General features: G+C 46.8%; 2 protein-coding genes across 3 annotated transcripts; both read left to right on the top strand.

Moving 5' to 3' along the window:
* Positions 1–147: 147 nt before the first annotated feature.
* Positions 148–4,856, top strand: LOC148655232 (uncharacterized). 2 transcript variants are annotated; one of them, XM_088645557.1, is made up of 2 exons: positions 148–246; positions 1,477–4,856. In XM_088645557.1, the coding sequence occupies exon 2, from the start codon at positions 1,632–1,634 to the stop codon at positions 1,980–1,982; it is 351 nt and encodes a 116-aa protein (XP_088501683.1). In that variant the 5' UTR covers positions 148–246; positions 1,477–1,631; the 3' UTR covers positions 1,983–4,856. The 2 variants fall into 2 exon arrangements, with proteins under 2 accessions (XP_088501683.1, XP_088501684.1); XM_088645558.1 differs by having other exon boundaries at positions 162–232.
* A 1,714-nt stretch (positions 4,857–6,570) lies between these two features.
* On the top strand, positions 6,571–14,825 carry LOC148655231 (uncharacterized). The gene is made up of 6 exons (XM_088646608.1): positions 6,571–8,077; positions 8,441–8,494; positions 9,350–9,643; positions 11,246–11,391; positions 11,744–11,850; positions 13,733–14,825. The coding sequence occupies exons 2-6, from the start codon at positions 8,461–8,463 to the stop codon at positions 13,869–13,871; spliced, it is 720 nt and encodes a 239-aa protein (XP_088502734.1). The 5' UTR covers positions 6,571–8,077; positions 8,441–8,460; the 3' UTR covers positions 13,872–14,825.
* Positions 14,826–15,678: the final 853 nt, after the last annotated feature.

Here is a 15,678-nt window from a genome sequence, read left to right as displayed (position 1 = left end):
TTGTTATCATCATGAATGTGGTTGACCAAAACACAACTTACTGCTGTAAGCGGAGTTGCATTGCCTTTCTTTCTTGTGACATACGTACTAAAATATTCGCACACCTCAGACACAACCCACCCGCTGCTTCTCAGCTTAAACTGTCGTCACTTCCGCCGCATGAACCACGCGCTTTGCAAACGCACAACAACAATAACAACAACATGGTGGTCCGGTCCGGAGACGGGGGAAGGTACGGTGTCTAATGTGAGTGTTTTTTAAAGATATATGTATTTCATTTCTATTCGTCTAATGATAAGTTCAGTTGGCGACGGGGTGTTATCGGTGCAGTTCTCTTGTGAAATCTAGACAAAAGCCTTTCGCCGCGGTAAGAAGGAACATACGAGGAGGCAGAAGTTAGATCATGTGTGTTTCTGCTTGAAAGTAGTACATGGTAGCATAGTTTAAGACTAGTAAATTAGAGTTATGAACCGGTGCTTATTTAGACTGCATCTCCTTTTTTTTAAAAAGCAGAGGTGTTGCACCGGTGGCCTGGCTAAAGCGTGCTTCGGTCTTGTACAGTCCGGCCTCTCCAGATTTCACCCCTAATGAAACCGGTGAAGCAGTGTCTCTCTTCTCCAGCTGACCTGCTGTGTGGAGTAGGGTTGGGCGGCGAGGTTTGGGAGTGTACACCGAGAGCACTCGGCACAGCAAGACAACGCGATTGTTCTGCAAACACCGAAAACGTGATCATGACCAACCCTCTGACTAAGAGCTGAAGAGACTGGTAGAGAAGACCCCTACAAGAAGACATTTTGCGAAGAATTATAAAATTAATATATAAAAAGATCTTTTGCCACTTTAAATGTACCTTGACATTTAAACTTTTAAAAAAAACAATTGCCAGTTGTGTTTTGTTTCCATTTTTATGTGTTGTTTTACATGAGAACTGCTTTTCTTCATCTACGAGGAAGTGTCTGTTTCAGTATTTTATATGCAGATTGAATTTGCTGTTACAGTCTTCCGTTTGTGTTCATGTTCAACCACCACCCTGAAGACTTCAAAACGCATCGACACGATTTTGTTTATTGTTGATTAACGGTGATCTGACCAGTTTTTTTAAAAACTTGCTTGCCTAAGCTAATCATTCAGTGATCAAACGTTCAAGGTGATATCGCAGAAACAGAAGCCGTCAGCGCAGAACTAGACACACATTCTGCCTGTTGTGACTCACTTGGCAATTCTCAGAGACACTTTGCAAAACCTTTAACACACACACACTTTAGCACAGCTCTCATTGTGAAAACCTGTGTCTTCTTGCTGTGCGTTTTCTACTTAAAAGGCCAAGGTCTTTTAAATCACACACTGTCTTTGCAAATCCACAGGCACGTATCCTAATAGTTGATTATGTTTGCAAAACTTTTGTAACGAGGCTCAAAAGTGGAGTTGGAGCTGCCGGAACAGCTTCATCTGTTTGTTTTTTTCCTTTATCTGAAGTGCCCGCGTCTGCTCTGTGGTCGTCCAGGAGCGCCAGGGCTGTGCCCCTGGCCCTGCCCGCTGCCGCCACTGAGAACCCCTGGACTGTCCTCTGCGCCCGACGTGGGCGTTGGCGTCGAGTACCCGCGGCAGTCGCCTGATCCCCGCCGCTCGCCATGCCGCGTAAAGGGGGGTCACGCGAGCTGCCGGACTTCCAGAGGGGGCGCATTGTGGGCCGCTGGTCTGTGGGCGAGAGCCAGAGGAAGATCTCGAGGGCGCTGGGCATCCCCGTGTCCACGGTGAACAGGGTGATCGTGCAGTACAGGAGGTGCCGCAAGACCAGCGTCTGCGCGCGGCCCGGGCGCCCCAAGCCGTCCGGGAGGCTGCTGCGAGCCGTGAAGAGGTGCGTGGAGGCCGAGCCCCAGCAGCACGCCGCCGACATGGCCCGGCGGTTCCGGGTGTCCACGCGGACCATGCGCCGCTACCTGCACAGCCTGGGCTACTACGGCAAACGGGGCGTGTCTTAGCCCGCCCGCTTCCCACCCCGTTTCGAGTGGCTCCTGCTGTGGGCTTGCTGCCCTCGTGGACAGCGATGGTCCCGTTCCAGGGGTCGTGCTGCACGAGGGGGACGGAACCGCAGGGGACTGGAGAGGTGTACCCCCGTTCTCGTCCAGTGGAGCAGCGGTCAGGGCTCTGGCACAGTCCCAAGACCCAGGTGGGAGTTCCTAGAGCAAAGTGCTTTACTGAGGTTACTGCAGCACACCCAGCTTTCTAAACCAGGTGCCCAGAAGTGTGCAAAGACAGCTTCCCCGTAAGGCGCTCTGGGCAACGTTCTGCTGAATTATAACCGGAAAGATTAAGGATATTGTGGATAGCAAGGCCCTTAACCCCAACTGCTCCAGGGGAGCAGTATAAATGGCTGACCCAGTGCTCTGACCCCCAGCTTCTCTCCCTGTCTGTGTGTCTCGTGGAGAGCAAGCTGGGGTATGTGAAAAGACAAATTCCTAATACAAGATATTGTATAGGGCCAATAAAGTGATCGTATCTTATATACAGGTAGTGGACAGAAAAAATGGTAACACTGATACAAAGTCACTTAACAGGCTGTTGGGCCATCACTTGTGGCCAGTGCAGCCCCTATGGCAGTCGTCTGTGTGTCGAGAACAGTGAAGGACGATTCATCTCGCCATATCGCGTTTCTCCACTGCCCGGCAGTCCTTTGCCAGTGCTTTTCGCAACACTGGGCCCGTGGCCGTGCATTGCCAGGTGTGAGGAATGGTTTTCGCACTTCGGCCCCGACTGCGTGGAGTTCTCAGCGGCCCAGGTTTCGACGAAACTGGCTGCTCGCTTCTCAGGTTGCTGGATCTGGAAATGTGTGGCTGACTTTCCGTGCACGTCTTTAATGAATACACAGCTGTCCTGATCTGTGGCTGTAGTAGTTCAGGTGGGGAGCTGCGTCAGCATGCGTAGGCTGCAGAGGAACAAGTAATAGGTTTATTCCATGCTGAAAAAAAGAAGAAAGAAAACGCAACGTTTCGGCCGTGGAGCCTTCTAGGCTCCACGGCCGAAACGTGTTTTCTTTCTTCTTTTTTTCAGCATGGAATAAACCTATTACATGATCTGTGGCTGCCCACCGTTTCCCTTTGCCGATGTTGTTCCCTGCTGCCATCGCCATGGCTGGTAAAACAACACAACCCGGACACTGGAGCTCCTGTCGAAGGCTCGCCGATAATCACTCTTTCAAATTCACAGCCTTGATCACTAGACAGCCATATTTTTATATGTGACACTAAGCATGCTGGGATGTCATTTGCTGACTTACTGCATGAATCTGCCTGGAAGCCTTTGATTTTAATATACATCTTTACCCAGGTGTTTACTTTTTATTGTCCAGTGCTTGTATAACTATTCATTGTGCCATGCAGCATCTCCAACAGTTATTCCCCAATCAGTTGGACCCTTCTGTAGTCCATGATTTTAGGAGTTCATTTCAGAATTCTCCAGCAACCACAGAAAATCACTGATCGTTGCAGAAAACCCGCCTGAAAGAAGACCCTTTGTTTCTTCCTGAACATGTGCGATATCCTCAGCACCCTCACAGCATCCAGATGAAGTTAAAACTTCAAAAAGATGGAACAAAACTAGATTCCGGTGTTCTCTGTGAAGACCCTGGGGAAACACTGGTCCATGTAGTGCTGTACTGCTGGTGAACAAAAGCACATCAGTTGTCGATGATGGCTTGCATTCACCGAAACAAAAAATACTTTACATTACATTTGTGAGCATCCACTGTGAAATGGCATCACGTGATCGCCATTGGTATTCCAAAGATTATACTGTGATATTTAGAAATGTTTTTTACTACTAGTGATCTAATAGCTGCTAATTCTGTCAACAGCATTTAACAGGTTTTATCGAAACATTTATCATACTTACACTTACTTTCAAGAAACATACTCCGTGACATAGATTAGGTGCAAACGTATCTGTGAGACATACAGCGACAGTCATTTTCTGAGCTGTATTACAGGAAAATCACTGTTTTCCACAAATTTATTTCACTGAAAATATTTTTGCATTGAATTTAAAGTGGGTAATCACCTGCAACAATTGAAATTGCCCATACAGTGTCGATTGTAAAAAAAGTAACATCAAGATGAAGAGCCAGCTTGTCAGAAAGTGAACTCAAATGTAACTCCCCCGCTAACATGACTGCGCCCCTTATACGAATAGAAAATAACATACCTTTTAAACATAAACCATTCATCATTTTATACGTGCCATTAACACGACATCCGATTCCTTACAGTTTTGGTTCTGTTTCACAGTCTTGTGACTTTTCTGTTGTGAACGTGATGACCGCACATTTAATGTGTATTGCCTTTTTTAAATCAAGTGATGTGGGATTCTGGAGGGCCTAATTAATCATGTTTAATGACCTACTGTGCTCCACGGTGTGTGTCCCGGCTCATGGCACGAGGCTGAGAGTGATATTCCTCTTGTACAGTGTCTCTGTAATCTGAGACTGTGGAATCGAGGTGGGCAGTGGCCAGAGTCCGTCTCCCACAGAGCCGGAAACTGAATCTCCGTTAATGTTCAGGCTCTGCAACAGTTTTCCCTGGGTTTTTGAGTGTCACCAGCCAGAGTGAACATAGTTTTTCATTTAATTCTTCTGTAGCTGGTTGAATCATTAATCTTTGAATCAATCTCAATCATCATCCTTGAAAAATATATTACATTGATCATTTTATTTATGTTTATAAAACAATGTATGCACACCTTGTATAAAACAGTCATATAGCAACCTAATATCATTCATCGTGTACATTAAACAGTAAGACCTGTGTCCCGCTGCCTGTAATTAATATCTGTAAGCAATAAAAATATTCTTACTAATTTAACTTGTTAGCTTTTTTTTTCTGGTGAAGGAAGCACCCCTATGGACAGCACAATTGCACAGTGTTAGCATTGCTGTCTTGCAGTGCCGGGGCCCTGGGTTCAGTTCCTGGAGTGCTGTCTGTGTGGAGTTTGTATGGTCATTTCCACCTTCCAGGTGCTTGAATGTCCTCATGCTATCCAAATACATGCTGGTAGGTTACTGGGCTTGTGAAAAGAATTGTCTCAGGTGTGGGTGTGTGTTGTGATGGACTGACGTCCCCTCTGGGCTGTGGATATTACCTAATGCTCCGAAAAGCATCTTGTTTCTCTTCTATGTACTGTAAGTACAGTGAGTCCAGAAGATAGCAATGACTTTTTTTTATAACATGCTGAAATATTTTTTATAGCATGATGTATTTTGTGCCTAAACCTCTGACATGTTACAATTTATCATATGGGTTAGTAACATTTCATTTAATTTGATTTCACATTTTGCAAAACATTTCAGGGAAAGGAATTACAGGACTTAAAACTTCATGTTGCTCATTTAAATTAGCTGCACATGAAATGAATAGGTTTGTGTATTAATGAAGGATTTGCAACCCATAAACTACATTTGTACTTACAATTCTTAAACATTCTGCATCTTATTCTGTTTTAAATTGACATAACATTATGATCTAATTCAATACTGTATACCTCCAGTTTATTACTATTTTGTTGGTTTAGTTTATGTCAATTTTTGAGTTAGTCTCAATCCATGATCTCAAGTTTGAGGTACGCCTTAAACTTTATTTGGTGACAGAAGCATATGGTGCTTTAGCAGTACTGCATTAGTTTAAAAACGGCATGTAATCTTTTATAACAGGAAAGCAATGTGATATTCATTTGTGTGTATTATTTCTTAACGCATTTTGTTAACTAAGGAAATGTAAAATATTTTTACAATCAGCATGTGCAATTAAACACAGACCCGTTTAATATTCTCTGCTTCTGCACAGCGATTTCATTTATTTCTTGACGTTGTGGTAAAGTGGGGGGGTTGGGTCAGAAATGGATTCTGTGTGGTGTGTTGTTAAGTTATTACAGCAACTGCCTGTGATGCAATAGATTCCGCTTCGGTACTTTTTTTTTAGAGGCAAGACATCAAAGGAGCTTTTAGAATTGAAAAACGTTAAGTGGGCCGTTGGGCCTTCTCTGATATGCAACTGTTATTTATTTCAGATACATAGCTGTTGTTCTATATTTTGAAGAAAATACGACTTTTTTGCAAGCAAAAGGCACGAGGCGGGATGCACCCTGGACGGGACAGCAGGGCGCACGCACGCACGCACACACACACACTCACACTCTCACACCAAGGCCAGTTTTCCAAGAAGTATGTCTAGACTATGGGAGGAACCCCACATGGACAAACCCCCCAGTTCCCTCGTGAGGCTTATTCCCACAGTAGAGCACCTGATCTCTCTTCGCCTCACCCGGCTTTGAGCAGGAGGAGACAGGAGCTGTAGCTTAAGCCTCACTTGTCCCTTCAGGCGCTGTTTCTCAGTGGGGCTCCTCGACAGAGCCCTCTGGGGGTCTTGACATACAAGCGACGCAGAAAGCGGGACACAGACAAGTGACACGAGTTCTGGCAGACTGGCTTTTAGACGTCAGGCAGGGCCTGGCGCAGATGGCGCTGCGTAAAACTGATCCAATGCTGAAAAGAGAAGAAGAGAAACAACGTTTTGGCCTTCTCTGGGCGTAGATCTTCTCATGACTTATGTTTGTGTTCTATACGTACGAGTGTCCTGAGGTAATACATTATTGATTTTGGGTGTGTGTGTGTGGGGGGGGTGGTGCTCATTTTCATGTGGCTGGACTCCATACATCTACGGATCAGAATAATAAGTGCAGTAGTCTAATCTAATTGGTTTCAGTCGTTCAGAACACTATCCTTCAATCGCAGAAGGATGGCCAGAGCCCTCCCCACCTTCATCAGCTGTCTATCTAATCACCTCAGTCACCAGGTGCTTCTGATGGACTTTGACTAGAAACAATGGTCTTATCTGTCTGGAGGACTTCTGTCCTTTCAGCAAAGACCCAGATATAGGCTGCAGGGGAGGCAGGGCGACATGGAACACAACCCCCCCTCCCAAACCTGGCTAATCACAGAGTTGCTGAGTTGATCATATTGATTAAGGCCAGCTGGCTGTAGGGAGGAGCATGGCATTCAACAGGTCTGGACCGCAGTGAGTGAATTAAAACATACCTCTTCGATTCACCGAAGAACTATCAAGCTGACCAGCGTGAAAGCCCCTTTTCCTGCCCACGTTCAGTTCATTGCCTTCAGGGAGTGCTGGATCAGCAACAAGTATGGGGTGAGAGGAGCACGCAGCTGACTTCCAGTTCAATAACGTGGATGTTTGTGGCAGCAGTAACAAAATTCACTTCTACGCCATCTAAACATTTCGGTAACAGTTTGACAGCTTAGAAAGTAAGGGTTGGGCGGTGGTGCCGTGGTTAGTATTGCTGCCTCGCAGGGCTTGGGCCCTGGGTGCAATGCCAGGAGTGCTGTCTGTGTGGAGTTTGCATGTTCTCCCTGTGTTTGTGTGAGCTTCCTCTAGGTGCTCTGGTTTCCCCCCACAGTCCAAAGACATACTGGTAGGATAATAGGCTTTAGAGAAAATTGGTCGTGGTGTGCATGTGTGTGTCCTGCAATATATGGGCGCCCTGTCCAGGGTGTAACTCACCTTGTGCCCAGTGCTTGCTGGGATAGGCTACAGCTCTCTGGCAACCCTGAATTGGATGAAGTTAGAAAGAGGATGGCCGGATAGCTCAGTAAATAAAGCATGTTTATTAAACACTGTGTGAACTATATGGTTTTGAACCCAAATTGAAGAGTACTTTTAGAAGAATTTGGAGAAACAGTTCACGACGTCATGAATATGTCATTTTGCTTCTTGAGCCAAGAACTACAGCCACGTTCCTCTTTCTGAGAGAATGTTTCATGGGCCACAAGGTGCTGAAACATCAGGGAGGCCTGGAATGGAGTGAGCTGGACCTGGTTTAAACCAACAATGATTAAACAGACAATAACAGGCCCTTGCAGGCACAGATAAGAATTCCTTTGTCTGAGACACATAAGAGACAGGCTTGGCTGCAGTCAGTACTGGGGGAGACAGGCAAGGACATTCAGACGGAGAGCTGGAAGAGGACAGGCCTGCCAGTGAGTGGACACCATCCCTAGAGCTGCATCGCAGAGGTAAGAGAAATTTCCCATTACCTGCTTAAACATTCCAACATCCTCAGCTCTGTTCCCCAAGGGGCCAGAGTCCAGCGCGTTCTAGACATCTGATTCAGAGATTTTTGTGTTCTAGACCAGGGAAAAAAAAGTTACTCTAACTTGGTTCATGTAGGTATCATGAAGAGAGTTTGTTTTCCATGAAGGAGCACTCCAGTCTGTGTGGGGTTTAGTAGTAGCACTGGGTGGGGAAGGATGAGTTAGAAAACAAATCGTCTGTAAAGTGTGAACTGGGAGTAGTGCGAGAAGAGTTCAAAATCTGTGTGCAACAGAAGGGGACTCGTCTCTCTCCAGTGACATGGAAACCTCTTTCACTCTTTGCAGAGAGGCATTCCACTGCAGAAATGAGGACGGCCATCTTCCTCGCACTCGTCTCATGTAAGTCAGAGAATCCTGAATGTATTTCGGCAAGGTCTGCGTGCGGGACTGACACAGGGGTCAACATCGCCACTGTTTAATGTTGCGAAAGGGTCCCGGAGGTCAAGGGCTCACGTGAGAAAGGTTACAGACGAGAGCCCATTAATCTGGCCTGGGTTGGGCTGTAGGGTTACTGAATTCCTGAACGTCAAGTAAGGAAGGTGAGCAGACTGGTCACTTACTTACAATCTCAGCTTGCTATCTGAGGAATGATGCTTATTGTTCTAAGATGGCCGTTAAACTAATTAGTAAATAATAATGATCATTAATAATAATAATTGCTTACACTTGTATAGAGCTTTTCTGGACACTCCAGTCAAAGTGCTTTACAGGTAATGGGGGCTCCCCTCCACCAGCTCTCAGTGGGGAGGAGAACAGAGTGATGAAGCCAGTTCACAGCTGGGGATTATAAGGAGGCCATGATTGGTAAGGACCAATGGGAAATTTGGCCAGGGTTACACCCCTACTCTTTTTGAGAGACTCCCTGGGATTTTTAATGACCACGGGGAGTCAGGACCTCGGTTTCTGAAGGACGGCGCCTTTTTATAGTATAGTGTCATCGTCACTATGCTGGGGCATCAGGACCCACACAGACTGCAGGTTGAGCGCCCCCTACTGGCCCCACTAACACCACTTCCAGCAGCAACCTCATCTTTCCCAGGAGTCTCCCCTCCAGGTACTGACCAGGCTCAACCCTGCTGAGCTCCAGTGGGCTGCCAGGTGGGAGCTGCAGGGTGATACGGCTAACTGACATCTGTTGCCTTTGCCGCCTGTCCGGTGAGATGACACCCGTCTGAAGCTCATGTTGCCCTGCAGGGGCGGTCGCTGGGAGAATGCACCATGCGGAAGAGGGAGGCTCGTTCAGGTTCTCTGGAGCGCAGGGATCCACTTCGACGGCCACGCGGATTGTCTGGACACGCAACGGCCAGGTCTGTGTAGAGTATCGTCCAGGGGAGCGAGTGGGGGCGTCCCCCTGCGACCCTCGTGTCTCCAGCTTCAGTCCTGCCGACTTCTCCTTCACTCTGACGGCCCTGACCACAGGCGACAGCGGCACCTACTGCCTGCGTCTCGGCTCCCAGCACGCACTGTGCCAGAACCTCACAGTTCACGGTAAGCTCCGTCCTCTGACCACAGCATCTCTGCATGTCCAGAAGACCTGTTTTAGGGATTGATGTGAAGTGTAGACAGCTTACTTCGTCTGTTTGATTGGGCTTGTGTTATTGTTTGTGTGTAGAGACCATTTGTGCAGATGTTTCACGGTTCTGTGATCCTGTGTTTTATTTTTGACTGGGTTTCATTCTGTGTGGAGTCTGCATGTCTTTACAGGTACACTGGTTTGGTTCCACCTCCTGAAGATGTACATAGGTTCTGTAGCTTCTACAGAGAGGACTGTTAGTATGTGGTGTGGATGTAGTGTACTCTGTGCTGCAGGAGGGCTGTGCTTTCTGTTGCAGGGAGGTGCTCGCTGTGCTCTGTGTTGCAGGAGGTCTGTGCTCACTGTCATCTGTGTTGGAGGAGTTCTGTGCTCACTGTGCTCTGTGTCACAGGAGGTCTGTGTTCACTTTGATCTGTTTCGCAGGAGGTCTGTGCTCACTGTGCTCTGTGTTGCAGGAGGATTGTGCTCAGTGTGCTCTGTGTTGCAGGAGGATTGTGCTCAGTGTGCTCTGTGTTGCAGGAGGGTTGTGCTCATTGTGCTCTGTGTTGCAAGAAGTCTGTGCTCGCTGTGCTCTGTGTTGCAGGAAGTCTGTGCTCACTGTGTTCTGTTGCAGGAGGTCTGTTCTCACTGTGACCTGTGTTGCAGTAGGGTTGTGCTCAGTGTGCTCTGTGTTGCAGGAAGGCTGTGCTCAGTGTGCTCTGTGTTCAGGAGGGTTGTGCTCAGTGTGCTCTGTGTTGCAGTAGGGTTGTGCTCAGTGTGCTCTGTGTTGCAGTAGGGTTGTGCTCCGTGTGCTCTGTGTTCAGGAGGGCAGTGCTCGGTGTGCTCTGTGTTGCAGTAGAGTTGTGCTCGCTGTGACCTGTGTTGCAGTAGGGTTGGCTCAGTGTGCTCTGTGTTGTAGTAGGGTTGTGCTCAGTGTGCTCCGTGTTGCAGTAGGGTTGTGCTCCGTGTGCTCTGTGTTCAGGAGGGCGGTGCTCAGTCTGCTGTGTGTTGCAGGAGGGTTGTGCTCTACCTGTGTTGTAGTAGGGTTGTGCTCAGTGTGCTCTGTGTTGAAGGAGGTCTGTGCTCAGTGTGCTCTGTGTTCAGGAGGGCTGTGCTCAGTGTGCTCTGTGTTCAGGAGGGCTGTGCTCAGTGTGCTCTGTGTTGCAGGAAGGCTGTGCTCACTGTGACCTGTGTTGCAGTAAGGTTGTGCTCAGTGTGCTCTGTGTTCAGGAGGGCTGTGCTCACTGTGACCTGTGTTGCAGTAAGGTTGTGCTCAGTGTGCTCTGTGTTCAGGAGGGCTGTGCTCACTGTGACCTGTGTTGCAGTAAGGTTGTGCTCAGTGTGCTCTGTGTTCAGGAGGGCTGTGCTCACTGTGACCTGTGTTGTAGTAGGGTTGTACTCAGTGTGCTCTGTGTTGCAGTAGGGTTGTGCTCCGTGTACTCTGTGTTCAGGAGGGCTGTGCTCAGTGTGCTCTGTGTTGCAGTAGGGTTGTGCTCCGTGTGCTCTGTGTTCAGGAGGGCGGTGCTTAGTGTGCTCTGTGTTCAGGAGGGTTGTGCCTAGTGTGCTCTGTGTTGCAGGACGGTGCTCGGACAAGGCTGCAGGCTGTGCTCAATGTGCAGCCCTGGATCCCAAGCTGGGCTGTGTGTGGTGTGGAAGCACCTGTATCCACAGAGAGCTCTGCCGACAGGAACAGCAGCACTGCCCACTTCCTCATGTCCCTGCAGTGAGTGGCACTGTGTGTCTGTCTGATCGCCCGTTTCTGTTTCAGCAGATTTCAGTCCCTGGAGGGTATGCTTACAGTCCCAGGTTATTTGTACAGTATATACAGTGGGCTCAAGAAATATTGGCACCCCTGATAAAGCTCAACAGAAAAGGCAAACAGCACAAATAAACATCTGTATTTTATGGCCCCAAATGGGAAACTGCGATCTTTTATTCCTAATATTTTTTTCTCCAAGTTATGGGAGGATTCCAGTTATTTGGGGAGGAGCTTCAGTTTTCTTCAGAAGTGGGGTGCTGGGCTGTCGATAGCGGCCGAGAGGAAGGTCTCCACTGCTGTGTTTGTTTCTGCACAGGCCAGCTGGAGGCACTTGGCAGCTGTGGCCAGAGTGATCTGGCCCCTGTTCGGCTGGGTGGCTGTCCTCCTCGCCCTGGCCCTCCTCTCCTCCTGCTGCGGCTGGACGTAAGCACATGGCCGTACTGTCCCCTGTCGACACCATCGCCTCACCCCCCCCCTGCTTCCTGCATGCTGGCCAGTTGAGGTTCTGGTCATCTCCTGTTTCAGTCCTGCAGTTTACCAAGTGTCCGGGGCCGAGTGACTCCTGGCCATGTCTTTCTCAACAGGACAGAGGATGTGGTATACAACGATCCCAGTAATTCTGGTTAATAATGATAAGAGACATGCTATAGCTATAGCCCGAGGGCAAAGAGTCATTTTTGCTCCTTGGGGATCTTGTGAAGAGGCAATGACTGCTTTTTAAAGTTGGGTATGTTGTTGAAAAATCAGATTGGAGTTATGGAGTGTTAAGAATACAGGATTTTTCATGGAGCGTCTGCCCTATTTAGGTGTATCTAGGCCCATCTTGCTCATTGGGTAGTTATTAACTAATTGATCCAATGGCCTTATTCAGCCATTTCTCAGAAGTAGCCAGGTTATCAGCTTTAGCGATTTGTCTTGTTTCCATAGATAAGATAGGATAAGATCACTTTATTGGCCATATTGGCCACAATTTATTCTATTAGGAATTTTTCAGCATGTGTAAGCTGCAAAGGAGCAAGTAAAGGCTTCTTCCACGCTGAAAAGAGAAGAAATGATTAACTTTTACTGGTTCCTTTACAAGAAATGTAACCTGCCAAGTGACGAGTTTTGTCTAAAGCTTTTTTAATTTCATTTGCTTCTACAGTGTTTGCTAGTATAACTAGTCCCTCATTATATGAGCTAAATTTGTTTTCTCGAAAACTGCTCATATGGTGAAAACGTGTGTAATGGAATGTAAATTCCCATTACTGCCCGTGTTACAACCTCTGACTGATTCTGGAACTCACAAATGTTCCTTCAGACCCCCCAAACTTCATCTGGTTACTTTCTGATTAATTGCTCGACTTGCATCTTTCAAGTCATCAGCTGATGTAAAAACCAGATAGGAAGACAGTACACTCGTGCTCATTTACAGTACAGTAGTTACATTGTTACAGTTGTTAGTAAATGCGCAATCATTAGGTGCTGTCCTATAGTACTGTATATACACTTAACACACACAAGCCTTTATTATAGAAAAGCTTTGATAGAAATTCTAGAGGGTGCTCATATAGCAAGGAATTACTGTATTCCTAATTTGGTATCATCTGCAAATTTACTGTTCTGGAATGTAGAACATTGATATAAATTAGGAAGAGCAGTGGTCCTAGTACAGATCCTTGAGGTACTCCACTAGTTACATCTCCACAGTTTGGGTATTTACGTGTACCCTCTGGTTTCCATTTATTAACCCATTCTCAGTCCAGACACTGGCATTTCCCCCCAAGCCAACAATCTGACTTTCATGAGACACCTTCTGAAAAAATCAAACTACATCATGTTATACTGTATGTCCTGTGTGTGTCCAGTACTGCTGCTGCCTGTTCAAACAATGGTAACAGGTTGGTTAGGCAAGAGCTACTCTTTCTAAATCCATACTCATTATCCCCAGGGATATTATTGCCACGTAGGTATGTCTCTAGTTTCGTTCTAATAGAAGGAAACCGCAGTGCCAGCCACAAGACTTTTCAAAGCTTCTTCTGCCCCTGAGTAACGTGGCTGCAAGACACAAACCTGTCAGGGGGCGACGTGTGTATGGCATTGGGCAGGAGATGTCTTTACATTTTGTCACAGTCTGAAAAATGTGGAGTCCATTTTGTGCTGTGTTGAAAGTTTCTGAACCTCCTCCCGTTTGCTGGTAGGATCTATTATTCTGTTACGTTACATTTAATTCATATGTTACATTCTCTTACATTATTCTGTTAAAGAGAAATGTAAACCAGCTCAGTAAAAACAAAAACAACCCAACATCTGTGTGTTTTTACAGGGTTTACATGTTTAGAACCCTGCAGGCCTGTGGAGGAAGACCAGCAGAGAGAGCAGCCGGCACCCAGATGAAGACAACACTGGAAACGTCAAAATGCGACTCCACAACACAGAGTGGCTGCAGAACGTCCATGTGCTAGTGTTAGATTCTGCACAGGGAGACGGTTCACAAGTCACCCTTCCATTTTCTAACTGCTTCTTCATGCTCGGGGTCGCAGGGGGAGCCAGAGACTCTCACAGCAACGACAGGAACAAGGGGGGGGTACACACTCTGGACAGGATGCCAGTCTCGCCCAGGGCGCACACACCCACAGGGCCAGGTTTCCCAGCAGCCTGTTGCCCTACCAGCTTATCTTTGGACTGCAGGAGGAAACCCACCTGACCACGGGGAGAACACACAGAAAAACAGAAAACTTTTCTCCTCTTTAGAAACCATTTAGTCAGCTCTTCTCAAACGTGTTTGTTCTTCATCTGAGCTGCAGTACTGAGTCGGTAGAAATACTGTGCTGTAATGGCTCTTCCAGAGGTAATTACTCATTACTAAAGTAGAACCAGATAAACGGACTGTAAGAATATAGATTTATACTGATTTACAAAATTGTAAATGTAAACAATCACGTTTCTGTAAAGCATTAATCCACTGTTTAGTGTTGAGATTGTGTGCTGTTAATAGTATTCAGAAAATTGAACATTTCAGCAATATTACTGTTTACCAGACATTACCTTTCACCTTTAATTAAAAACACATTAACCACTCTGCTTTGATCGCAGTAGCACAATGCGTCAGAGGGTTGCTGGGTGCTGAGCTGAGAGCCCACAGGTGCCGACAGGGGTTTCTGTGCAATAAACTGGCTCTGAGGGGGACTGCAGCAGAGGCGGGCACAGTAGGGCTGTACTTGCAGGCTTGGCACGCACCAGGGTCTCAGGGAAACAGGTTCTACTTCTCCCTGGTCGACAACACACCTGAGCACCCAACCAAACACACACACCTCCTGCCCATCTGGGAGTTTACCTGGCAGTGAAAACTGAAGGAGGAGACGCACGGGGTTTTCTACGCCATAAGGAGGAGGCAATATAAATCCCCAGAAAAAACTAGTTGTGAATATTTGAAAGCATAATCCAACCCACTGCACTGTATGGCAGTGAAGCGTGGGTTCATCACAGAGCAGGATCACACTAAATGGGACAAACCCCTGCACACAGAGCTCAGAGTAAAACATTCTCCCCATCCAGAGAAAAACACCAAACCATGCATGCAGGGCTGAATTAGGCCATTACCCACTGCTAATCAATACACAGGAGACAGCAATAACATTTTGGCTACATCTGAAAAACTAACCAGTTAACTTAATTAAGAGATTTAAATGAACAATAAAGGGTTGCCATTTTGTGGCAATTTCTACAAAGCAAAAAATCCTCACTGTTGAGGGGAGACCAGCTCAACTCCATTTTCACTTTTGGTAGTGATCGACTTTGCTTTTACAATTCATTGTTGCTTCCAGAACTTCACCTCCCAGTGTGGATTTGAGGGGAATCGCAGCGCTATGTTAATATTTCTGTTGGAAAGAATCGGCAATAATGAAAGCATTCCAAACCAAAATTAAAGTAAAATGTCCTAAATAACTTGTAAAACTTCCCATTTACACCAGAAAAACAGACGATTTCTAGTTTTAGACAGCACCATAGTCTGAGATTCAGGTAACAAAACGTCCAGTGAGGTGAAGCAGCCCATTACACTGTAACCAAGCAGGCTTGTGAACACGGCTCTTTTAATCCAATAGAAATGTTGCTTATCGCCTCGAAGCAGAGAAATATGTCCTGTCAACTCTGAATGCAGATCACGTTGAACATCTCCTCGCACAACCTGGACCTATCTGCTTATACATTCGCATTAAACGTCTTCATTACAGGGACCCGTGAGCAGGAAGAGGTGCATCACGTCGCAAT

This window comes from Lepisosteus platostomus, chromosome 9 (assembly GCF_059453375.1).
Source record: "Lepisosteus platostomus isolate fLepPlt1 chromosome 9, fLepPlt1.hap1, whole genome shotgun sequence".
Lineage (NCBI taxonomy): Eukaryota > Metazoa > Chordata > Actinopteri > Semionotiformes > Lepisosteidae > Lepisosteus > Lepisosteus platostomus.
This window is presented reverse-complemented; position numbering and strand designations above follow the sequence as displayed.